A 24635-nucleotide genomic window follows, 5' to 3' on the forward strand; every position below is an offset into this window, starting at 1 on the left:
GGCACTTGAATCAAGATGTATTTACTCCGCGCCAATTCTCACTTTTCCTCTTCTTCTGTTTGCTTTCCTCCATCAGACCTACATAGCGGGGTGTCTGGAGAAACCCCTGGACTGCCACGTTTGTGCTCGACGTGTCGTTCCAAACCAAGCCCAAGACATTGATCAGCTCGATTTCTGCATTGGTCTTATGTCGGAATTATGTCAATAGAGCTTGAGAAGTTCGTCGCAATCTCGCCGCTGAAGCTGGTGTTATTCTCATCCATCTGCGACCATCCCGCCTGCTAGGTGCTTATCAGCAACGCTCCATCCAGCATGAGGGTGCATTACCTCCTGCCGTTCGCCTACCTCATCCCGGCTCTTGCGTTTGTCGCAAGAGTCCCTGTTGACCGGGGCGAACATGGTCTCCTGCTCTCAAGAGATCTTGTGAATGAACCTGCCTCCAATATGACTATCGCGAACGTCAATGCGACAAGCAATGTGAAAGCAACGCAGACCTCAAATTCGACCACACCCTCTGCCACTACAGTACCAACGTTGAACACCTCGACGCCGGATGAAGGTGAGCAGCCCTTGTTGATGTTAGTTCACTTTCGCTAAAACGCGCAAGACAATGTTGCCGAATCACCCGCACCGGGTGAACTGCCTATCCAACCCGCCGTAACGCCTGCGCTAGGCGTTGGAGGATTTATCCTGCTGGTCGCTGGTGCTATCCTGGCATTGATTGGAGTGCGGAATCTATGGTAACACATTCTGTCCTGCTCTGTCTTTAAAGCCCTTTCTTATCTTATCGGACTTAGGATTCAAGTTTTCTTATCCTCTGCCTTCCTTACAAGTCTCGGAGTAACGGTAAAGCAGCCCTCTAAAGGTCATTGAGGTTGAAAGGCTTATACTTGCTAGGTCCTCATTGTCTATGTCATGAACCCGCCAGTCCGAGTTGCAATTCAGGGCGCATACCTGATTGCGATCTTCTTCACGGGAATCACATTCGGCGCACTGGCGCTCGTCTTCAAAGAACTGGCTGAAGGGCTCGGTTGTCTCCTAGGCGGGTTCTGTACGAGCATGTGGTTGCTTTGCACGCGATCAGGAGGACTGATTGAAGCGTCGGACGCGAAAACTGGTTTCATCGGTGCGATCTCGGTTGCATTCTATGCTGTCTCGTTCAGTCACCATACGCGGCCATACGGGTTGATTATCTCGACTTCCGTTGCTGGTGGCACGGCCGTGTCTCTGGGAATTGACTGCTATAGCAGGGCTGGTCTGAAGGAGTTCTGGCTTTATCTCTGGGGTGAGTGTCTTTCCGAAATGGTAGGGCTCACACTGACCAAGCAGCGTTGAACGACGGTATTTTTCCCTTGGGAACGGAAATGTTCCCGGTTACTCGGCACATCAAAGTCGAGCTCGCTGTAACGGTGATAGTGGCCATTATGGGCGTGATCTCGCAATTACGACTGTGGAAGGTCGTACGGGAAAGGAGAGCACGCGTGAACGAGAATCAGCAAGAAGAACAGAGGCAACGTGACGAAGCTGAAGCTGAGGTCGGGAAACGGTTGGAAGAGGATAATATGAAAGAACGCATGGAGTGGGAGGCCAAGTACGGCGACCACGCGCCTGGGGCGTCTGAGAGCTCGGCAAGTATTCCTGAGCGAACAGCCTGTTATACGGACGAGGGAGAAGGCAAGGACAAGAAGAAAGATAAGACAACAGAGGAAAAGAGTATATCCGACTCTGTGGTATCGTACCGCTGCTCTGATTGCAGGGCACGTGGAGAAGACGGCACCTCAGATTCTAACACTGCCGGAAGTGAACCCAGCGGACAGGAGACAAAGTCGGCAGACAGAGATATCTGCACACTGAGCCAAAATGTGGAAGGGGACGATGGCTACCCCAAACTTCTGCGCGGAGCAATGGCAGACGACAAGAGCTCCGGCATTACAGCCATTGTGGGCTCTGAGACTGTGTCTGTTTACTCGAAACGGTTCTCGATGCTTTCGCGCAAGAGCTCTGTTAAAAGCGCTGCGAAGCCCGTGAAAAGCCCCGAGATGCGCGTTTCAGAGTCTCAAGAAGCTCTGATCAGGCATAATGACGATGTCGATTCTACGATTGCTGTTGTGGACGATGTGAATTCTGATTGTCATACAGTCGCTGCGAACAGCGACTACCAGACCACGTTGGACGGGGAGCGACCTGCTGTAAGTCAGAAAATTGTCGCTACCAATGCGTTGCCGATGGCCAAAACAGATAAAGAGGCCCACGGTGACAGCAAATCGGCGTCTAAAGATATGCCACAGCCTACGGACCCTAGTAGCACCGAAAACCCTGCTCAAATTGATAAAACTAAGAAAGTGGCTAATGCCGAACTAATCCCTGATACACCGAACCCAGAAGAGTCAGTCGGGTCAGTGGAGTTAAACAATCAAGACAAAATGCAATATGAGTCGGTCGATTCTCAAGCCGAACAGCTGCAGGACTCTGCTGAAGCACATGCGCACTCCAACGAGGAAGTGCAGCTCCAACAACAGGCTACTACCGTTGGTGACACCGCACAGACAGAAGACAACTCAACTACCGGCCAATGCAGCGACCATGATCCACCGGATCATCCTGCCAAAGACAAAGCTGGTGAACATGCAATCCAGGGCCAGACTATGGAAGCTAAATCGAATAAGTCCGCAAAAGATCAAGTGAGCCAGGTTGATATCAAGGGCGAAACTAGGGAGGACTTGATGATTCCTGAGCCCACGAACAGTGATAATAAATCACTAAAACTATCGACGGAGAAAGACCTTTCAAGGGAGCAGGAGGAGCAGGCCCCCAAGAAAGAAGAGCCCAAACCGCTAAATGCAGAGACCGTGCAACAAATCCCCAAGCATACATCGAGGGTCGTTCAGGCGTATCGCATGAACGAATGGGCCAAGCATCTAACGAATGCTGATGTGCCTGACCCAGAGCCCATCCAACCGTTCGAAGACCAGGACCCAGACCAAACTGATGAAGCCGCCGCACCAGTCAACATGTCAGAGTTGCTGCAAACGCCACTGAATGCGCAGCCACTTCCAACTGTCGAATCCCGGAAAGATACAAACGAGAGCCATCACGCACATGACTCCCGTACGGGTTCGCAGAAGACGAAAAAACGATCTAGCTCACCCAAACGACTCTCTGGACAATCCGCTGGGTCAGGGCATTTATCCCAGAATTTGCACTCTGCAGTGCAACCACTAGGCACCATTGCCTCACCGTCCTCAGTCACGCTGCTGCCACCCGCCGAACAGGGCCTCAATGAGAGCGAGAAAGCCAAACCACGCTGGAAGGGCCCGACGCCTCTCATGGCCGTGCGGGAGGACATGATGCGTAGTCGCCTGTCATCACTCTCCCTTCCAACCGACTCATATGCGCGCCGTAGCACCGGTCAATCCCCCACCGATTTCACATCGCGGTATCCTTTGGGCTCGACCTTCGCGATACCCGAACTGGACGACGACGATGTTCCCCTGTCTCAGCGCCGGGCGATGCTCCACCAGCAAGCGACCCCGGTTGCACCAACGAACGCCCCGCCGTCGAGGGCAAACTCCCCAGCTGTACTGGCAGCTTGGCGGGAGTCTATCAGAGAAGACCTCGGGAAGCGCGATCCGCTAAAACTTTCCCAATCAACGACCCCGGTACCGGGGGCTCGCGGCGCGTCACCGTTCGGCCAGCCAGGGCAACGTAACGCCTCTTCCGTCAGTCTCGGTGACAAGATCGCTGAGGGGATGCAGCGGGGTGATATGAGCGACCTACATCGAGAGGCACTTCGGCGGATGCAAGCCAAAGCCAACCAAAGCGTCAACCGACTTGGATAAAGTTTTCTGAACATGCATGGAGTTTTACCTTTAATACCTTAAGTTACGGTTCCTGGAGTTTCCTGGAGTTGTCGATGTTAGCGATGAGATATGCATTTCCGTCTGTGCCTACTTCGTACTTAATCTCTGTTTGTACCTGTCGATCATTAGATTTCTTAGTGACATAATCATCCCATGACCATAACTATTGAGGTCTTGACCAAGTTCTCTGCAATTTCGGGATCGGCGGATCGCCATCCCTTTGAAGAGGCAGTGAAGTCATTCAGGATCGAAGGAAAAGCTAAGTTTAGTAAAGTTGGAGCCTTGCTTGCACACTATTTGGGCTATTAGAGTAGTGAGGCGACCCGGTTTGGTCCGGGGGCTGGTCTGGCTGGCGATGTTTCGATTTAAAAGCTTCAGAAACTTCCAAGGTTCTGATCCATGATTCGTTCTTTATAAAGCTCGGCTGTGTCCCAGCGCCCCTGGTCTGACACTTCTTTCCTTTTCCTTCTACGCCGTCGCCGTCATCTTGTAGTAGACCGACCTGATGTATCGATTCCATATCATCCTTCGTTGACTTCTCTAGCACAAACCGTCATTCCTTTAAAAGAAAAAAAATACTATATCTCATGAGATTTTCTCTCTCTTCTCTTCATATCATTTTTCTTCGCGATCTGAGTTCCTGATCGATCGAATCAATTTTGTGGATGTCGAGCTCAGATCGATTCTTGTCCCTAGCCAGTGCGCCCCTTTTCGCCCGCCGCCGGCCAATCACAGCCGCCCCTGCTTCCTCTCACTTCCTCACTCTCAACTCCCTCCAGACCAGACGGCACGCACCACGGCTCCTCTCTCTGCCACCAGCCTCCCATCGCCGGCAAAAACGGCCCAGTCACGCTCATTCCGCGAACTCTCTATCATACCACCGCCCCAGATTAAAGAGCCTGCGCCGTCACACCCTCCCGGGCGCTCTACTTTCCAACCGCCCCGAAGCCCCACGGCCTTACCCTCATCCGACTCCGAACGCCTGGAGATTACATCAAGGCAAACGCCCGTTATACCCCCCTCACGAGCTCGATCTTCTTTCCTGCAGAATCGCTGGGCGCCTCCGAGGATTTTACGGCCTCCTGCCGTCCGCCTTGCAAACCCGGTCAACTACGTTCCCCGTATCACACCAGTGACCGCAGCTGCGCAGGACTCAAACGAGAGCCTCCCGCTTGGCCCGCATCGAGACGCATATCCGTTGCTTACGATCCCCGAACGGCGTCGCAGCCGGCCGACACCGTCGCCAAATAGCCTGGTTGTCGAGCGCAGTCAACAGGAGTCCGAGAGCGGCCGGTCCAGTATCGCGGTGCCTCGAGGGCGGCAGAGCGGTGTATTCGAAGACATACCATTAGAGATGGATTCAGCAGCCCGATCTGAGCGCGCGGTTGGAGATGATCGCCCGCGGCATGTCCAGTCACAGCATTCCCTCCGATCACAGTCGGCAATCGCGTCTATCCCGTCAAACTCGGGGCAACCAAATGAGCCGGACGTCGCGGAGGAACTGGCCTGGGGTCCGGCTCATCCTTGCTTTCCGCATATCAATCCGCATGTTCCACCAGGGTCGGAAGAGTACCTGACGACGCGGATTATCCGGATCCGGCGAGACTGGATGGTTAAAGGAGATCTTGCCCCGACATACTCAAATCTGTACCCGGAGATCCTCGACCCGTTACTGCCCGAACAGGAATTCAGACGCATCATTGCGACGGTGAACGAGGAACTCATCAGCGCGTTCAACCCGTTTAGCTTCCGCAATTGGATTGACGGGGCAATTGGGCTGCTCACCGGGTGGTTTTGGGAGGATATTGGTGCGCCAGGCATCAAAAGCCATCTCAAGCGTGTTGAGGAGTGGTTGGAAAAGTGGAATCGCGAAGTCGGGGCCAAGGACGGAGTACGGATATGGAGTTTAAGAAGAACGGCATACATGTCGCTGGATATTCAGATTCCCGATCCCAAGGTCGGCATTGTGCCGAGCGAAGGGAATCCGTCACGACCTGGTACTGGGCCGCATAGCGGTGGTGTGTAGCCCTTCGCTTTTCACTTTTCTCTTCCCCTTCTTCCTATACCCGTCTTCTTTTAATTGACTTCACTATATCCACTATAATTCTGGCTCTGCTATTAGCGTCTCGTCTCGGACTTCTGTTTGCTTCTTGTCGAGTCCCATGCATGAGATCATGTCTTGATACCATTTTTAGACCACGGCCTACTGGCGCTGATGGTCAGACTTATGTATACAACTTTATATGTGGCTAGGTGCCCTGCACAAAATAATTCATGGTTAATATTTTTCATTTACCACGTTCTTCCGTTTAGTAGAATTTATCATAGACGGGGTCCATATATTATGTAGAGGTTCCGCTAAATCTGTAGCTCCCCGAGCTCCACCAATCCACCAATCGCGGCCCCTTCTCCTGATCACGGCTGAATGTACATCTCCAGTCCCCTCACCCCCTAACCTTACCACCACGCCTAATCGCAAAATGCTCTCAGGGATCTTGATTTTCAACCAAAAAGGCGAGAATCTGATCTTTCGCGCCTTCCGCAATGACTGCCGCCCCCGGTTAGCCGACATCTTCCGCATTCAAGTCATCTCGAACCCGCAGGTGCGGTCTCCGATCCTCACGCTTGGATCGACCACATTCAGCCATGTGAAGCACGAGAATATCTACCTAGTCGCTGTGACGAAGAGCAATGCGAATGCGGCGCTAGTCTTCGAGTTCCTGTACCGACTAGTGCTACTCGGAAAGAGCTACTTTGGGAAATTCGACGAGGAAGCCGTGAAGAACAATTTTGTGTTGATTTATGAGCTGCTTGATGGTGCCCTCTTTCCGCTTCCTACAACCTTCTTTGTAGAAACAGCTGAAGCTAATGGTGCCTTCATGTGGTAAACAGAAATTCTCGACTTCGGCTACCCGCAGAACACCGAAACTGACACTCTAAAAATGTATATCACAACCGAGGGCGTGAAATCCGCCATAACAAATAACCCGTCCGACTCGGCGCGAATAACGCAGCAGGCAACAGGCGCGCTCTCCTGGCGCCGCGCAGACGTCAAGTACCGCAAGAACGAGGCCTTCGTGGACGTCATTGAGGACGTGAACCTGCTCATGTCCGCGACGGGGACGGTTCTACGCGCGGATGTAAATGGGCAGATTGTCATGCGTGCTTATCTGAGTGGGACTCCTGAGTGCAAGTTCGGCTTGAACGATCGGCTGTTGCTCGATAATGATGCGGCGGGGCCGGGGTCTTCCAACCCCGGAGCAGGAGGGAGGGGAGCTGGTGGACATGGCTCGTCGAAGACAAGGGCTGCGGCGGGTAGTGTCACTCTGGAGGACTGCCAGTTCCATCAGTGCGTTAAGCTAGGCCGGTTTGACTCGGATCGGATTATCAATTTCGTGCCGCCGGACGGGGAGTTCGAGCTTATGCGGTATCGCGCGACAGAAAACGTCAACCTTCCGTTCAAGGTGCATCCAATTGTGCGGGAGATTGGGACGACGAAGGTCGAGTACAGCGTGGCCATTAAAGCGAACTACTCGTCAAAGCTCTTTGCGACAAATGTCGTGATACGCATTCCGACCCCGTTGAATACGGCGAAAACAACGGAGCGGACCTCGCAGGGCCGGGCAAAGTATGAACCTGAGCATAACAATATCGTGTGGAAGATCGCGCGGTTTTCTGGAGGCTCTGAGTATGTACTCACGGCTGAGGCGACGCTCTCTGCGATGACGAACCAGAAGGCTTGGAGTCGGCCGCCGCTCAGTCTGAACTTTTCCCTCCTGATGTTTACGAGCTCAGGGCTACTTGTTCGCTATCTAAAAGTCTTTGAAAAGAGCAATTATAGCAGCGTGAAGTGGGTGCGATATATGACCAGAGCGGGAAGCTACGAGATTCGGTACGTTTACTTCGAGTGTTCGTGGTAGGCTGATGCTAACAGTATATTTGCAGATTCTGATCGAGCCTCGTCGTTACCTATCCTCTTTATAAAGCTAGATTGTTTGTTCCAGCTTGCTGGTTGAGCTCGGTGTTCGGCGTTCATGGTAATATTTGACAGCATACCCTACTCCCACTCCACGGAGTACATGCCCAATATAGATACTGGTTTCTTCACATTCTGCTATGGCCTTCTTCAACCCTTTCCATGTCCAGTAGTTAATACATACCAAGCCCTCATCACTCCGGTCTAGCCATGGATCCAGCCACTCCACACCTCAATCGTGGCTTCTCTCAAACCCATCGAGTGCAGCATAACAACCCAAGTGGTAAAGACCGACGAAAAGCTCTGACTCCACGCTCGCTTTCCTAGCTTGCCCTACTGAGAACCAGCATCCAAGCGCGGGCTCCATTATCATGAGATAACCTAGACTATGTAAATAACGTGGCTTCAGCAAACCGCATCCATAGGACAAACTCAAGTGCGCAGAACCACGCGCAATCGTCTCATTCATTTCATAAAGGCAACATCATTATGCCCGGCTCATACGTGGAAAATCTCCTGTTTGCCTTGCCATACTTAACAATTGGGATTTTTGTAGCCCAGTACAACTCTAGTTTAAGAGTCCAGGCAAATCTGAAATGAATTGGCCTGCGCTGAGGGCGACTCTGTATTGATTGCGGCGTGGTGCTGCTTTTGAGTAAGTTAAGCCCTAGGGAAAGTAAACTGAATGTTTGGAGTCCCACATTTTCTATTCCTCGTGATAGGTCTGTGGGAGTTCGGGTTGATAAGGAATCAGCTTCTAAATAGATATTGAGAGAAGAGTTACAATAGACCCTTGGTTAAAATGTCTCGAGACGATAAGATGCTCTGGGATCCATCGGTATATATTCTTTAGAGCAAATTTGGGCATGCATTAGATCAGAAATAGAAGCGTTGGAAGTGGACGGGAGAGTGACCGGAATGATTTGTTAGGCTGGTTGATAGGTAGAGATTGATAGCTAGATATACAATGTATAGTACAATTGTTTAGAAGATGTGCATAGAAGCACGAAAGCATGAACAAAGTGAGGTTTGTAAGGAAAGCATGTCCAGGAGCAGTAGTCAAACACATATCAACATATAACACAGAAGAGAGAAAACAATAGCTAGCAAGAACCGGGACTGGCCCAAGATAAAAGTACAGTTAGCGAAGTCGTAGATGTACATCGGAAGCTTAATTGAAATAAGGCAGATTGGTATCAAAGCAACATTCCCACCCGAACTCCAAATATGAAAAAGAGCACGAAGACTTAAAATGTGAGGATAGGGTATCACATCCAAGCCTCATGAATAGCCTTGCGAACTCTGCGTCCGCCCCGTCGCAGACCGACATTCCCTTCTCCAACAAGGACCTGCCATCGTTGGCCGACGCTTGCATGGTCTTTGCCCATGCGCCTTGCGCACTCGTCCCAGTCGCGCTGGGAAAGCTGGAATTTCTCCAATACGAGTTGCACAAGGCGCTCATCATCATCACTTGTCCATTGACTGTCATCAGTGGGAGTGGTTTCGCTTGGCTCTGAACCCGGCTCTAAGACGGAGTTTTCAATTGAAGGAAGAGCTGCGTCGGGGTTGTAAAACGGCATCGATGGTGTTTGTTCCCGTCGGCCTGTCGCAGAAGCCGGCGAAGATTCTGTAATGGGTGGCGATTGGAGGGAGTAGAAGTCTGTTTGGGAGAGGCCGAGGGGAAGTTCGTAGGGAAGGTGTCGCGATCGTTTGGGTGTGGATGGGTTTTGTGAATCAAAAGCGCAACCCCTGCTCGAACTCCCGTCAACCACAACATCCATATCCTCCTCAAATATACCACGTCTCCGCTTAGTAGGTCCTCTCGATGGTCGCGGCGACAGGAGTTTGTGATTGAATGTAGGAGAACGCGAGCGCCTCTTGCTCTTTCGCGATGAAGCGGGCGACGGCGGCATCGGGTGGAACGTAAGCGGGCTTTGTAGACGAGCTGGTTTTGTGCGGCGCGATGATGGTCCTGGTGAGCTGAGGAGCGATTGTAATGCGCGACAGGTTCCGAGCAGGCCGTTGCTAGGGAGTCTGACTCTGTTGTTGTCCTCGTCCGAAGGAGGAGGCGTGGAGAAGAGGCGCGAGGGAGTGAAGCGCGATGCGCGGCGCATGTCGCAGGGAAGCGCTGATGGTAGAAGCATCCTGCGTTGTGTTATATGAATGGTTGCGATGCGACGCGATGCGATAAAAAAAAATAAATAAGCGCGATGGTATGAATGTGGTCGGACTATGGTGTGCGCGCTGCGCGGTGGCGCTGGTTTGCGCCGGATAGGTTCTTGAGGAGCAGGGAGGGTCGGAACCGTTCACAAGGTGATTAAAGACGTGACTTGAAATTGGCGCTTTCAAATAAACAGATTCCGAAGATGCAACAGTATTATTGCGAGAGTTGTGGATGGAAGAAATGAAACGAGAGATGGTGTGGTGTTGGGGGAGAGATAAGTGGGAGAAAAGGGGAGTGGAGCCACTGCCGCAACCGGACTGCTCACTAAAGAATAATGAATGTATCAGATCAGATGTAATAATAGAACGAGGTATAGTCTGACGAAAGAATGACTGCAATGCAACCACTCAGCGAACAGTTGCTGACTGTCAATGAATGTACTGCCTATGCGGATTCAACGGTTGACTGGGGTGCTGGCTTCCTTCATTCTCCCTCTGCTCCTTCATCTCTACAGGAGATGGCCTGGTTATAATACTACAAACCTGTATCTACATCTCCAGAGCAGCCCCTCGTGGACTGAGACAAGGAGAAAAGGAGTCGGTTCCTGCGCAAGGTGTAAATATCCTTGACAGTGTCTTCTGACTGAGTCACGCAGGCCCGTGCCGTGCGGGACACTGCTGCGTCTGCATGCAGTGTAAATCATTGCAGCCATAGTATACCAGTAATGGTGTTGTATATGTGTTGTATACCACCATTATCAGGTATTAAGTACATTATACATTCAATCGAAATTCAGCCACCGTATGGAGTCCTCTGTTTCTCAATATAGAACAAAGGAGTTAAGCGAAGTGTCGGCTTAGTGCACTGCTCCAGAGCCTACATAATCATACCTCAGTCTTCATGGTGGCTGGTGTCCCTGAATCCTGGAATTTGATCCTCTCGTTCATCTTCCTCTGCCCTTCCCAGGACACCCTATATCGCCCAAGGCTCTATAAAGACACCTTCAACCGCAAGATAGCCTGCTATCGCCGTCAGCGGCGCTCTCCCAACTCACAAAATCCCGCACCAGTAGTCCGAAAAAGGCAAGATTGGAAAGAACGCGGTCGCGTCGCGTAACGCGTTTGAGCGCGTAGTATGCGCGTCAGCCAATCATATTTATGTGCCTGAACCAGTGCCTTTCACGTGACGTTGCCTTTGACTTCACTGTCCTTTAGATCATCCCATCATACTCAAGTCAGTTTGGTCACCGTGACGTTGCAGCAACACGGGGCCAAGTTGAAAGCCATCCCTGCTTGACCGTTAGTCGGCTGCCCACTGTAATCAATCGCGCTGTCGATCCGGCCGAGTGCCGAGCACCTGCTCAAAGCTGTCCCTGCATCTTATCGATAAGCTCGTACCCCAGCCTCCTCCTTGCTTAGTCTACTGTCTGAGAGGGGCTGATATTCTTGATATCCTTCCCCAGGGTCAGTCAAGCACAGACATGGCCGCGCAACTGGCGACTGGCGAGCAAGTTGAAGTTGCAAATCTGGCTCTATCCTAGCTTCCTTGTTCGAAATCTCCCTCAGGCACGGTCTCACTGGCTAGTGTGACCCAACTTCTGACCTGTCCCGAGTTGCAAGTCCCTCCGTATTATGCGCCAACATGGAGTTGTGCATCTAGTATATGCCCGATCCCTTGCTTGCCGATGCAGACGCACTCCGATTCGGCGAATTCGTCTCGTGATGCCTACGTCTGCATTATCTTGCAGCGGAAATAAAGGATCAGCGCGGCAATTGCCATTCCACTACAGTGTTTGATCCCCGTGTCCAGTCAAGCCTACTCAACGCTAGGCGCACCCAAGAAGTCTCGTCTCGTGACATTTCTCGGATGAGTGCTGCAGATACAGACAACCGCTCCGTAACACCCGCCGGCCGCGGGATCTCTTGCCTCCTCCCTGCCTACGGCGGTATCATCGACTCAAGAGAGTGAGCAAGAGTGAGCTAGAGTGAGCTAGATTACTGACTTCGTTGAAGAACCCACTGGAGCCGCTTCCTGGGCGTTATCCAAGGCGTCCTTTCCTCCCTGGGTAGACGCCGCAGGGCTTTCTATGGCCAGGTTGAGCACGAGTCCGATCCTTGGACCTGACCCTTACCCTGAACCTGAGGAGAACCCAGCCACCTGGTCCTAGAAAGACAAGATCGGCGAAAGGAGCGTATTCTCCGACTTGCATCTGTCAAATGTACGCCCGTGATTTGGTATGCAGGTCGGCGATATAGCGGGTTGTTAGCCCCTTGCTTTGCACTGACCTTAGTCTCTGGCTTTGGTCCGAGGTACCTGAATCAACTATGCCAGCTAGGACCAGGGCCGCCAAAGGAAGAAGGGGCTCTAGACTCTATGTACCGTTCCGAATCCCTTTGGTGTAGCGCTCCTAGTTCAGCGGGCCCTTGACTCGGACTCTGAGGTTGATGAACTCGATGACGCCTTGATTGCGAAATCTACTCCTATGCCTAGGGTTCTGAGACACCACGACATCGTCCATGCTAACAAATCGTCCATACTTTGTAAGCAGTCCACCAGAATCATAGCTGCATATGCATGCCTTTAGACGCTCGGACCGCTACCAGCTCCAGTTCCTGGCTTGCTACGGGACTGTTATACCCGATCGGGAAGTATACTCCACATGAGTAAGTGCCCAGATGGCCAGTGAAGTCATAGAATGGATAGAATAATCAAAAAGAACTCACTTGGCGCCTTCAAACAATATAAGAAACCTCATCGCCTCTGCAAAATTCTCAGTCTCGCTTTGTCCTCGAGTCAATTTACCATTTCACTGGTATATCAATTATCCACAGAGCTCTATATCAGTCGAGATGGATGCACCGCAACCACAGCCAGCGAGTCTCCAAGCTCCAAATCCGCCGTCGACCTCACCCTCAAATTCAACTCTAAGTACAACCACATCCCCAGCCCAAAAGCCAGAACCGATTGTCCTCAACCCAGAAACAATCTGCTCCCTACCCGCCGAATCCTTCCCCGACTCAAACAGTACCAACAACTTAACCTGGCGCACCCTTCTCTCCACATCCCCCCCAAACCTCACCGCCAGCAGTAACATGTGCGCCGGGCTAGCAAGCTGCCCACCGCACACGGGGCAACTCTCACTTCACCGCCACACCCAAGCCGAGATCTACTACATCACATCAGGCCGTGGGATCGTGAACATTGAGGGCTTCGAGCACGAGGTCTCTGCGGGGAGTGTCCTTTTTATCCCCGGGGATGCGGAGCATGGCGTCGTGAATCGCGGAGAAGAGGCGCTTGAGTGGTTCTATGTTTTTCCCACAGCTGGGTTTGGGGATGTTGTTTATCGGTTTTCTGGTGAGGAGTCGGTGGTAGGGTAGGGTAGGTAGGTAGGGTTGAGAGAAAAGAGGGGAGATGGGCTTTCAGTAAAGAGTGGTATGGAATAATGGGCCATGCCCTTGCCCTTTGAAAGCCCAGATGTGAGATTGCTGTTTTGTTTAAATGTAGTTGAGAAGTCTTTCCGGGGCTACTATGTGACTACCTTAGGTGCTCTTGATTTGCATATTGCCTAGGGCTACCTAAGGGTATGTGCCATCTTTACAGTGCGTTAGTCTCATGACTCTTACCCCCTTCTGACGGTACAGTCAATCTTGCATGGAAAGTTACTGTGCTATTGTTCGGATTTCATGGTAATCTAATATTGAAGTATAACAAGGTTCCCTCATGAGCCATGGATTGGCCAGATTACTAAGAAAATAGCAGTAAATAAGCAGTGCTAAAGTTTGACACTAGAGTAACTCAGCTTTTGTTTTAGTTCTGGGTGACTCACGCCATGTCTACCCGGAACTCGATGGGTTTTAATGCGATGGAATGGTGAATTGGATATGCCGGCAGTGATTCGATACCTTGTTAAGTGGTTGGAAAACGAAAGTTTATCGTGAACTACGTAAACCTGTCTGCTGCAACTGCCCGCTGTCGACTTAGGATCAATTCAACAGAAACGGTACTCGTGCTCGTAAGACCGATGTGATATAGATATTCATGGAGGAAGACACTCATTTCTTCGCGGCCGTGGCCCAGTAACCATACACCAAGTGATGTCGCTTCCCAGTTACCGGGTTCATTACCTCCTCGTAAACTCGATCCTCAACCTCGTCAATGCTGGAATGGGATCGCTTTATACCGTTTATGTAGTCGTTCTCCGGTTGCATTACGGATACTGCTACATCAGCCGAAGAGCGCGTTTGTTGAGACTTGTTGTGGTACGGAGAATGGACTATGTCCGAAAGGCTCTCGAGGCTCTCGTCGTCTGTCTCGCCTGTCGATGGTGGGACCGGAATCGCTTGAGATGAGGATTCAGCCACAAAGGAATGCTCCTTTTTGATCTTAGGTATGGTCTGGTTCTGGGCCTGGCCGTTGACATAAGTACCCAGCTTAACAATTAATGGTTTGTCAGCCGTGCGCGGCTTCCAGTCTCTGATACAACGCTTGTAGAGTGCCTCGAAATCGGCCTTGTGCGACGGGTTGGTGAACCACATATGCTGCAGTGCTTGCTTGACATCCATGCGCTTGCGTACATCTTGCTGAAGTAGTCGGAAAACGAAGTCTTGAGCTCGTTCGCCCACATTAAGTCGATGCATCTTCACCTTTAGCTCTTCGATAGCTTTCAGCCGGCAATTTTCATCATGGCCATTGCGAATGTTATCGAATACAGGCTCCCCGGTGAGAAGGACGGCCGCCAAGCAGCCCAGAGACCATAGATCTGCAGCCTTGGTATAGCCTTCACGATTCTGCCTAATTACCTCACTATACAAGATTAGTGCGTGATATTCCCAAGGATTCGAATACTACTGACGGAGCGCTGAACTCAAAAGTTCCAACCGTACTCAGCATTCGATTTGTCATTGGGTCGACAAAGGTGGCGCATCCGAAATCGGTGAGCACAACTCTACATCCGTCGGCCAGGGCTGTCATTAAGATATTATCAGGCTTCAAGTCCCTATGGACGATGTTTCTGTCATGGAGATAATCAAGGGCGATGACAATCTGACGCACAATGACGGCCGCTTCGATGTCAGACAGTCTCCCACCTTTGTACTGGATGTAGGAGAATAGGTCTCCAGCGGTCAAAAGGTCCTGGAACATATATCTACTCATGTCAGAACAGAATATTGATATCTCGACATCGAACTCACATGGTATTGCCACTAGCATACACCTTCTCCAAGCCAATGATATTCGGCTTCATGGGTTAGCTAGGGAAGGTGTATAGAAGTCAAACTCACATGTTGCAGGGTTTCAAGTATCTTCGCCTCGCGGTGGTATTTCTCAAGAGTCTCCTGTAGCTGGAATCTGACATAACTGTCCTTCATTTTCGCACTGATATTCTTTCCAAATGCCAGCTCGTGCCGTGCCTCTCCTACTTTGGCCAGCTGATGCTTGACTGCGAGGAGGTTAACAATTTTGCAAGCAAACTGCTGTCCGGTACTCTTCTTGTACGCCATATGAACCTGTCCATAAGCACCAGAACCGAGCTTGCGCCGCGTGATAACGTATTCGTGGGAGAATGCCTGCAACACATGAGTACTTGTCATCAGCATTGGTAAGTACTCACCTTCATCTCATGAGCCTGGAAAGGATCAAAATACGTGGGCTGTGCATTATTGAGAGAGCGATAAATCAGATATACCCCCTCCGAAAGCCGGAGGATATCACCGTCACTGAGAAGGAAGCTACTCCGTCCATTTCCCATTCTGTAATTGTTCCACAAGCTACCGTTCATTGAGATGTCCTGAGCATAGACCAGTGGTGCAACCTCCTCCGGGTTATCTTGGTCGAAGATGACGGTGTAAATCCACAGATGCTTATTCGAAACGAACGGGTCCTTGATGACATACTGGCTGAGCTACGTTAGTTCGGAAGGAAAGACGTGATGGGCCGAGTTACCACTTCCTAGAGTCTCGACCGACATATATTTCCTGACGGCTATATATAGCAAGCGGACTAGAGGCCTCTCCTGTGTCGGGGTTCCACATTGATATTGAACCCACAAGGGTGCCTCTGGGGTTCGAAAGCAGCGTGTTGACCATGATTATTGAAGTGGACGCTGATGGAAATGAAACGGAAGGAATGTCGTAAGAAAACTCAGACCATGGATGAATGAAGAGAAGGAATAAGACTAGTATTGTATGAAAATGTGCAGATAGCTGTGTGAGGGATCAATGACCGAATTGAGAGAGGAGAATGAGATAGGAGTGAGAAAGTTGTAGGTGTTGTACCCCTGCCCGGCAGGTTGCTTCATGTCTTGAATAGGCAAGAATTGGCCATGTCCAAAGTTAGGTAGTCCAGCAAACCCCAAAGAACCCAGGTCTGGAACCCAGGTCTGATATTCAGGACCATCTATTATCGTAAGCTAAGTATACTGTCTAAAATAAAGGCCAAGCTAAGACATCACTGACTCTGACCCTGTTGCATCCTCCGAATCCTCTCTTCAGCCGCTCTAGCACGGCGCTCCCTCTCCAACCGCATCCTCATTTCCGGCGTCATCCCCCGCGTTTCTTCTTCTCTTCTTTCCTGAGCTGTCTTCTCTACACTGCCCACAGTCCGGCCACCTTTCTTTGTCATTCGAGCCGCCGTCGCTGCCTCTTCCTGTCGCAAGCGATCCATTTCCGCCTTACGCCGGTTCGCTTCTTCCTCTTCCGCTGTTTTCCGCTCTCTTTGCAGCCGGTTATCTGCTTCAGCCTTGGATATGGCTGGCGGAATCTTGGTAGCTTCCCAATTCCACTTGGACTCGCCAAGCTCGTGGCGTGCCACGCGGAAGGCATCTCGAGTAGCGCGATCACCTGCGAGTTCAAATGGTGTTCTTCCTTCTGCATTCGTAGCTGTTGGGTCGGCGTCAAGCTTTGTAAGGAGGGCCAATACCATTGCGGGGGAATTGAGGTTTGAAGCGAGGTGAAGAGGTGTGGGACATCGAAAATTTTGCTGGACGTCGGATGGCTGAAAGGTAAATGAAGAGGGTATAGAGTTTTTGGATAGGTACGACATCAGCGCCGGAATCTTCGAGCGACGGATGAGGGCTTGTATTTGTGTGGTATGCATGATTGCCGCTTCATCCTCTTTCGATATCTTTGGTTTCTGCGGCTGAGGCTTTGGTGTAGAAGGTTTTGATTCTTCTCGTTGTTTAGTTGCGGCTTTGGTTGCGGCTGCGGCGAGAGCAGCTTCATCAACCTGACTAATCTTCACACGAGTGAGCTCTTTGAAGCATCTCATCAGTTCAGTCTGTGTCGCTCGACGAGTACTGAACGGGAACCCTCTCAGCCTGGGGTCATTCTGCTTCAGCACTTGCCCCTCATGTTGGCCAAACAAAATCCTTCGATTCGTAGAACCAGCAGCGCGTACAAACAAGAGCTGAGCCTCGTTGATCATCTTGCCCCAATCCTGCAACAGCTCCCTAATCTCCTTTTCCAAGGTAGCTTCATTATACCGTCGTAGGCTCGATCCCGCTGAATGCGCCGCACCCTTTGCCGCGTCGTTGGCTGACTGCGAGCCACCTTGTTTTCGCCTGGTCGTATAGCGATGAAACGACTTGTGCGCAATGACGCGAGCTTGTCTTTCCTCGACACCACCCTGTTTCCGATGAACCTCAGGTGCCAGAGAAACCAGCATTGCCGCAAAGTGCCCACCACCAATCATGCACATAAAGATATGCGGACTAGGAGTCGCCGGTTGTCCATTATCCTTCTGCTGCGGATAAATGGGGGTTAACTGTTTCTTCTTCAGGGAATCGACAAGATATTTCCGCTCCTCCTGCTCCTCATTCGTAAACAGCGCCCGGTACACACCCAGCGACGAATTCGGTGGGAGAGCAGGATGCGTAAACCACAATAGCGGATATTTGCCGACACCTTTCGGTGTGGCGCTCTCTTCGCCCTCTTCGGCCGCTTGGGAGATTTTAGCCTGCCTTCTCAGCAAAGCCGAGAGCTGGTCTCCAGCATCTTCGTCTTCCTCTTCCGACGACTCGGATCCCGATATCGACTCATCGAGCTCACCAATCGCCTTCGTGAATTGTACTTCATCCAGAACAGCATTGCCTCTGAGCTGCGCTCGCACGTTGTATTTATGATGGTCGGAGCGTACATGCTCGCGCTGCTCCTGTACGCTGGCGAAGGAGACTTTGCAAAGGGCGCAGCTTGTTGAAGTTGCAATCGCATGCTCTTGTACGTCGTCCGAGGACTCTTTGGGCGTAGGCTCGGCATCCTCAACGGTTACGGGCTGATCCTCGCCCTTGAGGGCAATCGATGCAAGAAGTTCCTGGGGAAGATCATAGACTGGGATGGGTCAGCGATGCGTCCGTCGAGAGAATAGGTCGGTAAATAGACAAACCATATAGTGGCCTTTTTAGCAATTCCTCCACCTGGTTCTTGGTAGTCATAGCGACCTTCAGAGTCCAGTGACTAAGAATGGGACTGAAGATAATGACGAAATAAGACGAAGCCCCTCCGATTTTAAAGTCACCGCCCGGTGGTGGGGTCGCCAGGCCGCTGCTGCTTTCTCTTTACACTAGATTCTCCGGCATTATCGTGAAATTTAAATCTGATACTGGAACTCGTATGACTAAAGATGTGCATTCTGACTCACTGATGAGTCGGAAGGCTGCGCCCAACCGCGCCACCCAGATGCCTCAAGATGGACAAGCGGCTGTGTCATCGCTCCTCCAGAAACAACACCGGCGGGTTCAATAATATTTCTCAGATATCGTCCACAGTACCAGGATTGGACCAGTCCCCATCCTTAACTCTCCAGCGAAAGGTCCAGGTTCGTCCACGGTCTCAGAGGCCTTTATAAGCCTACTACCATACCTGCTCATATCACAGTACAAGAAAATCAGTTGGTCTTGTTCCGAGCCAGTTCGGATGCTTCCACTGAGATGATTCTTCACGGCGATTGAATGGGATTAGACCACTTCTTTCTTGTCTTTTCTAGCTTGCATGCCGTTGACTGGACAGCGCAAATTGGTCGTGTTATGTTTCGTTCCTGTTTTTGCTGCTCGTGTCGGGTTGCCTCTGTCAGCCTTTACGATCACCTATATTCACGGCTACTTTCTGTCGAAGCATCCTATACCAGAAGAAGAAAGGGATACGGTCAAAGGCCCTGGATGCTAAACTGAGAGTTGGGGTATCCATGGGGCAAAGGTAAACTGACACCCGAACCCGTCTGGTATGAGAAAGGCTCAAGCGGATCCGTTTGGGACGCTCTCTAAACGGGCTGCCGTTGTTGTCGAGTGGTGCGCCCGTGGTATTGGGACTCTCAAACAATGGTCGCGTTTCTAAGTCCGACTACGGTTCCATGATCACCCATCCACCTGTGCTATGAGGTCTCTCGTCGCTGACTACAGAGAGCCCGCCCTGAAACAACTTCAAAAACATTAGCAAATGCACTAACGGGTACAAGGCCGAACCGAAGACGGCGCAGCTTAGCAAATCTCAAACACCATTGCATGGAAGGGCACTCCTTACGCTGGATGCCACGACCTCTGACGAGAATTGGCCTCCGGTGCTGCGGGCAGACAAGATGCACAAGGTCTCATGGTATGGGAACATAGGCCCAATGTCAATCTTACTATAGCGAGCAGGGAACAAAATAAATATGTTAGCTTCACGAGAGGGTCCAAACCTGGCACGGCAAAACACCGGTGAGATAGAATCCGCTTGGAAGTTCTATCTCATGGTCATCTCCGGCAGTGTCTCCAGCGACGCGGCTTGAGGGCAAGACAGTGAAGCCTAGGCGCGGTTGAATTGCTCTTGTAGAAGAACAAATCCGCTTTACTTCCGCATGTTCTCACAACCGGGTTTTCGATATGCTTAAGACTCTCCCGCATTTTCCAGAGTCTCCGGCCTTGCTCAGCCCTGAGATCATTGGCAGGCGCTCTCCGATGACAGATTGCTGACCGTATGGAGTGCCGAAGAGACAACACCGGTGATCATTCAGTCCATCCGTTCCTGTCCCAAGTTCGCGTGGTTCGCGCAACCCAGAAACGCCCCGTTCTATTATAGGAGCAAGGCTCTTCAGGAATTCCCTTCTCCGCAGATACCCAAGGATTGTGAGGTTCTTTAAGGGCTTCCCATCGCGACAATGCGATGAATGTTCAAGCTCACGCAGCACAAAGGCAGACCTGTACAAGAATATCAGCAGCAGACATTACCCTTGGAAATTGTCGCGCGTTGTGGTTGCTGCTGGTTGCTTTCTTGAGCACTGGGGCAACTCCGGGACGGCTGGTAGTGCGTGCTCCTTTTCGGCGGGAGACGTTGATAATTTGAGAAATCATCATAATCGGAATAATATGGGAGAATATATTCTTAACGGATGCAGCTGTGTCATCTCTGTATCTGAGCTGAGAGAAAATCTCTGTGTCTTATAGTGAGGTTTTCAATACTGGGCCTGGTCAACAAGGCAGGTAAGCTTGCAGTGGAAGCCATATCTCAAGTTTCATCTGCGCTGTCTCCATGTCCTGTCATCAAAGAAATCAATATACGGTCTACAACGTCGTCCAGAATGATCAGCCGAGCGGCCGAATTAACGACAGTTCGGCGTCTGCCGGATCGCTGGTCTTGTCATGGCGTCCGGCGTTTCAGGCTGCGATTTCATTTCGCTAGGGCCACACCTAATCAACCGAATGGGTCCCACGAGGACAGTTTAAGATGAATTAATCTATTTAGATTGCAGGGACCAGGCTCCAGCCATGCTGACGGCCTGACATTCTCCGGACGAGGCGTCGAATGACACTGGAATACTATTTAATCCTCCTCCCTGCCTTTCTTTCGTCCTGTCCATCGCTACCCTCTGCGAGACAGCTTCCACTTGTCTAGGGTCTGAGATCCAGACGTCCATTCATTATCATTATCACCACTGAGCTCTGTGCTAGTTGCACGTCCTTTCATTTATAATCGCTTCTCCTGCGCTGTCTGAGACGGCATCGCTCTCGTTCTTTCCCTATTCTTCGAGGACAAGATCATGAAGTACCAGCACCTCTCTTCTATAGCCCTCGCTGCCTTGAGCGCGAGCACTTTTGTGTCAGCGGCCCCTCTCGCACCTGAGGAGAATGGATCTTGTCCGGCCGGGTACTCTCCGAGCGTGTACTATATCACGGTCACAGCGGAGCCGCCTTCTACCGTTGGATCAACTTCTTCAACTCCAACCTTGACCTCGGCCTTGACCTCGGCCTCGACCTCGACCTCTACTTCGACTTCGACTTCGACTTCGGAGACATCCCTGACCACGCTCGCATCTACCTCTACGGTAGATGTGATTGCCACCTCAAGCTCTACTACCACGGGCCTCATCGAGACCATTCCAGCTGCAGTCGTCAATGCAGCTACTAGCACTACTAGCGAGTCTGCAACTTCAACCTCAGCTCTGTCCATTTCGGAGACTGCGCCAACTCAAATAGCCGTCGCCCAGCCCAGCACTACGACCGCAGTCGAGAAAACTTCCAGCACATCTACTTCTTCCTCTTCCAGCTCCACCAGTACAAGCTCAGGCGCCACGACCGGCGAAGCAACCTTCTACGGCGGCAACCTCTCCGGCGGCACCTGCTCGTTCACGGACTACACTCTTCCCTCGCATCTCTCCGGTGTCGCCTTCTCCGGACAGGCATGGGACAACGCAGCCGAATGCGGCGTCTGTATTGCTGTCACCGGGCCAAACGGGAATACCGTCAAGGTTATGGTACGCATCCCTGAGCTCAGCCCTAATAACCAATGCTAACAAGCTATAGGTCGTCGACAAATGTCCCGAATGCGCCCCAACCCACCTTGACCTCTTCGAATCAGCCTTCACAACTCTCGCCTCCGCCTCGGAAGGCCAAATCCCGATCTCATACTCCATCACCCCTTGCGGAATAACCTCCCCACTCATTCTGCGTAACAAGTCTGGCACATCAGCATACTGGTTTTCCATGCAAGTGGTTAACGCAAACGGGGCGGTCAAGTCGCTTGAAGTAAGCACCGATAACGGAAGCACATGGCAAGAGACCACGCGGAGCGATTACAACTTCTTTGAGAACAGCAGTGGCTTTGGAACCGACACGGTCGATGTTCGGGTTACCGGGGTTGATGGGGGCGTTATCACTGTAAAGAATGTGAGCGTGGCTTCTGGGGAGAGTGTGACGGCTGATGGAAACTTCTGATCTGCAAATGAGGATATTTTTTACTAATGGGGTGTACCATTTTGACCTCTAGCAGAGGAAGCAGTTGGATTATCTTCTTTGAGTTCTATATTCGTTACTTCCTATATTGTTTATTTTTACTACCGACAAGCCTTTCTGTATATATTTGCTTCTACTCCCACCCATTATCCGTTATTTTTGGATTATAAGGACCGGCATATTGCCAATCGATTGTGGCCTTGCCCAATACATGCTGACACTACTCCGTACTTTGGGCTAAGGTTAGATCTACAAATAGACACCTGATGATAAAAAACTGCATTCTGTTAAACGCACAGTAGACTAGCTCCATAGCCTCAGTACAGACCGCAAACTGTAGACTGCAAACTAACAACTCCCGAACCTATTTCGCCAACCCATCCTTGACTCGAATAACGTACAACAGAGAGAAATAGAACAGGAACAAAGGTCAACTGGAAAGACAAGACGAACTAACATAGGTAAGGGGGATAAAGATGGACACCGGGCTTGGCTGGCCACATGTCGCCGTTACCACGGTATAACGAGGAAAAACAAAACAAACGACACTAACGCAGAGACACAAAGACAATAACCGAACCGGACGGAGGAAGATCAGACATGCCAGGCGTCCCGTAACCAGATGAGCTGAGGGTGAAAATGATAAGAGCGGAGAGCCCTGCTCTCCTCTTGGCAGATGGAGCATGTGAGGGCACTATGTATATGGCCTGGAGTGGAAACGGCGGATGTGTACTGTAGAGCGGAAGAAGCGGCGAATTGAATTTATACCTGTGTCTGATCAACTTCGAGTGACTCTAGCTCCTTGGCTTCTTCGTAGTCGTCGAATTCGAGTCCTGCGTCGCGACATCGTTGCAGCCACTTCAGCGCGATATCACCGCGGCGGTTGACCTCGACTTTTAACTTTGAGTTCTGCGCACTAATTTCGTTGATAGCATGACTTGTCGTCATATTGCTCTGCTCCCATCGTTCGCTCATCTGCCTCTTTTCCTCGTGCAGTTGGTTGATGTACTCGATGGCACGTTGCAAGATGGCGCCTTTGTTTTTGTCGCAATTAGGTACGAGGCGAGCGATCTGGTTGATACCCTCATTGATTGCCTCACGGCGACGACGTTCCACTGGGACGACGTTAGTACATACTGGGCGCGGATAAATCTGAGCACGTGCCTTCTTTATGGTTATTTTTTCTGACTTGGTGCCATTCTGGAGAACCAACAGTCGGTTTTTGGTTCATGCTCTGCGCCTCGCGAGCTGCGTAGACTGCGGCAGCAGTGGAATTGTGATTCTGGCCGATGTTCTGGCTAATATCGTCCCCAAACGTCAGGCCATGGGCCAGATTGTTATCGAATGCGTTCTCCGGAGGCGGGGGATACTTGTTCTGAGGATTATGGGCTGCTAGTGCTGCCTTGGCCGTAGTAAGGGCATTCTCATCGGTGATCCCGTTTTGGGTCCCAACATGCTGAAGGATTTGTTGGTCAATGTTCAGCTCTGATGCTGAATTTGGTAAGCCATGGTCATAAGAGGCGAGGGCACTGTGAGTGAAGTTCTGGGCATCCGCGCCCGGGAGACTGCCATTACTCCCATGAGAAGACCGGTTGAGACGTTGAGCATCTGGGCCGCCGCTGTCACTGCTCTCCCGCTTCCGCTTCACCATACTGCCTTCTGAGGCGCCAAGTTGTTGTGTATCAGCCATGGTGAGTGGTCTAGGCGCGACTATTAGTCACGTTCAATTGCATAGAGCGGCGATGCATACTACCAAGGGGGAGTATCAAACGAAGTCCTGCCGTAAATAGCAAGTCCCACCGTCTGTGAAAGGCATGCATTGTTAGTGAAACGCCGCAAGAGGTGATCTGAGCCTAAAGGCGAGTGCAAAAAATTGACATAGGCAAGGGGCATTATATAGCAAGTCAAGTCAATCTGAGATGTAAATGTATCAACACCCCGATGGTTTCGTGGTGGAGAACAACTTCTCCCATGGCAAGAGAGACGCGTTGTGTTGGCTGACGCGCCCGCTCCGCTGCTGGTAATATGCAAGATCAACGATCCCTGCAAGGCAGATGATGGCAAAACAAATCACCATCAACAGATTTACTTAAGCACAGAAGCAGTACGGTGAAATGATAAGGATGTCCACGACAAAAGACCGAATGGACGGCAAGTCGACTCATGACGTCTCGGCCTCAGCGACCGCGGAACCGCGAGAAAAGACTTCAGCCACCCTGCCGGTTCAGGGCGGGGAAGAGAAACGACATGATGCGGCCTCGGAAGAAGCAGCAACGCGATACAGCACCAACTCAGGGAGTGGGTCGTAAAAGAAAAGCAAGCAGACGGGAGAAAGCAATCACTTACCCTTGGGTTTCTGGATACCGGGGCTGGATATGGTCACGGGGATGTGCGGTCAGGTCACGGGGTGTTGTTGATAACAGTATCGCGAACGCG

The 24635-nt window shown here is 51.2% G+C and overlaps 9 protein-coding genes across 9 annotated transcripts; 5 read left to right on the forward strand and 4 right to left on the reverse strand.

Moving 5' to 3' along the window:
* The first annotated feature begins 161 nt into the window (after positions 1-161).
* Positions 162-3926, forward strand: BDW70DRAFT_101720 (TMEM198/TM7SF3 family protein). Its single transcript, XM_073734297.1, has 5 exons — positions 162-559; positions 608-740; positions 798-846; positions 898-1285; positions 1330-3926. The coding sequence occupies exons 1-5, from the start codon at positions 313-315 to the stop codon at positions 3837-3839; spliced, it is 3327 nt and encodes a 1108-aa protein (XP_073599399.1). The 5' UTR covers positions 162-312; the 3' UTR covers positions 3840-3926.
* Positions 3927-4525: 599 nt separating this feature from the next.
* BDW70DRAFT_170749 (Golgin subfamily A member 7/ERF4 family-domain-containing protein) lies at positions 4526-6151 on the forward strand (the record flags this gene model as incomplete). Its single annotated transcript, XM_073743016.1, has 2 exons — positions 4526-4559; positions 4640-6151. 2 exons carry the CDS (start codon positions 4526-4528, stop codon positions 5884-5886), a joined length of 1281 nt encoding a protein of 426 aa, XP_073599400.1. The 3' UTR covers positions 5887-6151.
* Positions 6152-6309: 158 nt separating this feature from the next.
* BDW70DRAFT_129367 (AP-2 complex subunit mu) lies at positions 6310-8027 on the forward strand. The gene is made up of 3 exons (XM_073735605.1): positions 6310-6677; positions 6753-7752; positions 7806-8027. The coding sequence occupies exons 1-3, from the start codon at positions 6341-6343 to the stop codon at positions 7810-7812; spliced, it is 1344 nt and encodes a 447-aa protein (XP_073599401.1). The 5' UTR covers positions 6310-6340; the 3' UTR covers positions 7813-8027.
* Positions 8028-8739: 712 nt separating this feature from the next.
* Positions 8740-10238, reverse strand: BDW70DRAFT_129369 (uncharacterized protein). The gene has a single exon (XM_073735606.1). The coding sequence runs from the start codon at positions 9978-9980 to the stop codon at positions 9105-9107; it is 876 nt and encodes a 291-aa protein (XP_073599402.1). The 5' UTR covers positions 9981-10238; the 3' UTR covers positions 8740-9104.
* A 2297-nt stretch (positions 10239-12535) lies between these two features.
* BDW70DRAFT_129372 (cupin domain-containing protein) lies at positions 12536-13643 on the forward strand. Its single transcript, XM_073735607.1, has 2 exons — positions 12536-12663; positions 12717-13643. Exons 1-2 carry the CDS (start codon positions 12575-12577, stop codon positions 13375-13377), a joined length of 750 nt encoding a protein of 249 aa, XP_073599403.1. The 5' UTR covers positions 12536-12574; the 3' UTR covers positions 13378-13643.
* Positions 13644-13645: 2 nt separating this feature from the next.
* BDW70DRAFT_101795 (kinase-like domain-containing protein) lies at positions 13646-16266 on the reverse strand. Its single transcript, XM_073734299.1, has 6 exons — positions 15944-16266; positions 15612-15897; positions 15283-15567; positions 15193-15239; positions 14853-15146; positions 13646-14803 (listed from the first exon to the last, which is right to left on the reverse strand). Exons 1-6 carry the CDS (start codon positions 16084-16086, stop codon positions 14053-14055), a joined length of 1806 nt encoding a protein of 601 aa, XP_073599404.1. The 5' UTR covers positions 16087-16266; the 3' UTR covers positions 13646-14052.
* BDW70DRAFT_101849 (putative C2H2 finger and ankyrin domain protein) lies at positions 16004-18576 on the reverse strand. Its single transcript, XM_073734301.1, has 3 exons — positions 18380-18576; positions 16456-18324; positions 16004-16396 (listed from the first exon to the last, which is right to left on the reverse strand). The coding sequence occupies exons 1-3, from the start codon at positions 18426-18428 to the stop codon at positions 16176-16178; spliced, it is 2139 nt and encodes a 712-aa protein (XP_073599405.1). The 5' UTR covers positions 18429-18576; the 3' UTR covers positions 16004-16175.
* A 2084-nt stretch (positions 18577-20660) lies between these two features.
* On the forward strand, positions 20661-22457 carry BDW70DRAFT_101772 (putative extracellular cellulase CelA/allergen Asp F7-like). Its single transcript, XM_073734298.1, has 2 exons — positions 20661-21721; positions 21771-22457. The coding sequence occupies exons 1-2, from the start codon at positions 21008-21010 to the stop codon at positions 22179-22181; spliced, it is 1125 nt and encodes a 374-aa protein (XP_073599406.1). The 5' UTR covers positions 20661-21007; the 3' UTR covers positions 22182-22457.
* A 1-nt stretch (position 22458) lies between these two features.
* Positions 22459-24125, reverse strand: BDW70DRAFT_101802 (putative HLH DNA binding protein (Penr2)). Its single transcript, XM_073734300.1, has 2 exons — positions 23364-24125; positions 22459-23314 (listed from the first exon to the last, which is right to left on the reverse strand). The coding sequence occupies exons 1-2, from the start codon at positions 23887-23889 to the stop codon at positions 22962-22964; spliced, it is 879 nt and encodes a 292-aa protein (XP_073599407.1). The 5' UTR covers positions 23890-24125; the 3' UTR covers positions 22459-22961.
* Positions 24126-24635: the final 510 nt, after the last annotated feature.

The sequence above is a fragment of the Aspergillus foveolatus genome (genome assembly GCF_047715535.1).
Source record: "Aspergillus foveolatus strain CBS 279.81 unplaced genomic scaffold BDW70scaffold_6, whole genome shotgun sequence".
Classification (NCBI taxonomy): Eukaryota; Fungi; Ascomycota; class Eurotiomycetes; order Eurotiales; family Aspergillaceae; genus Aspergillus; species Aspergillus foveolatus.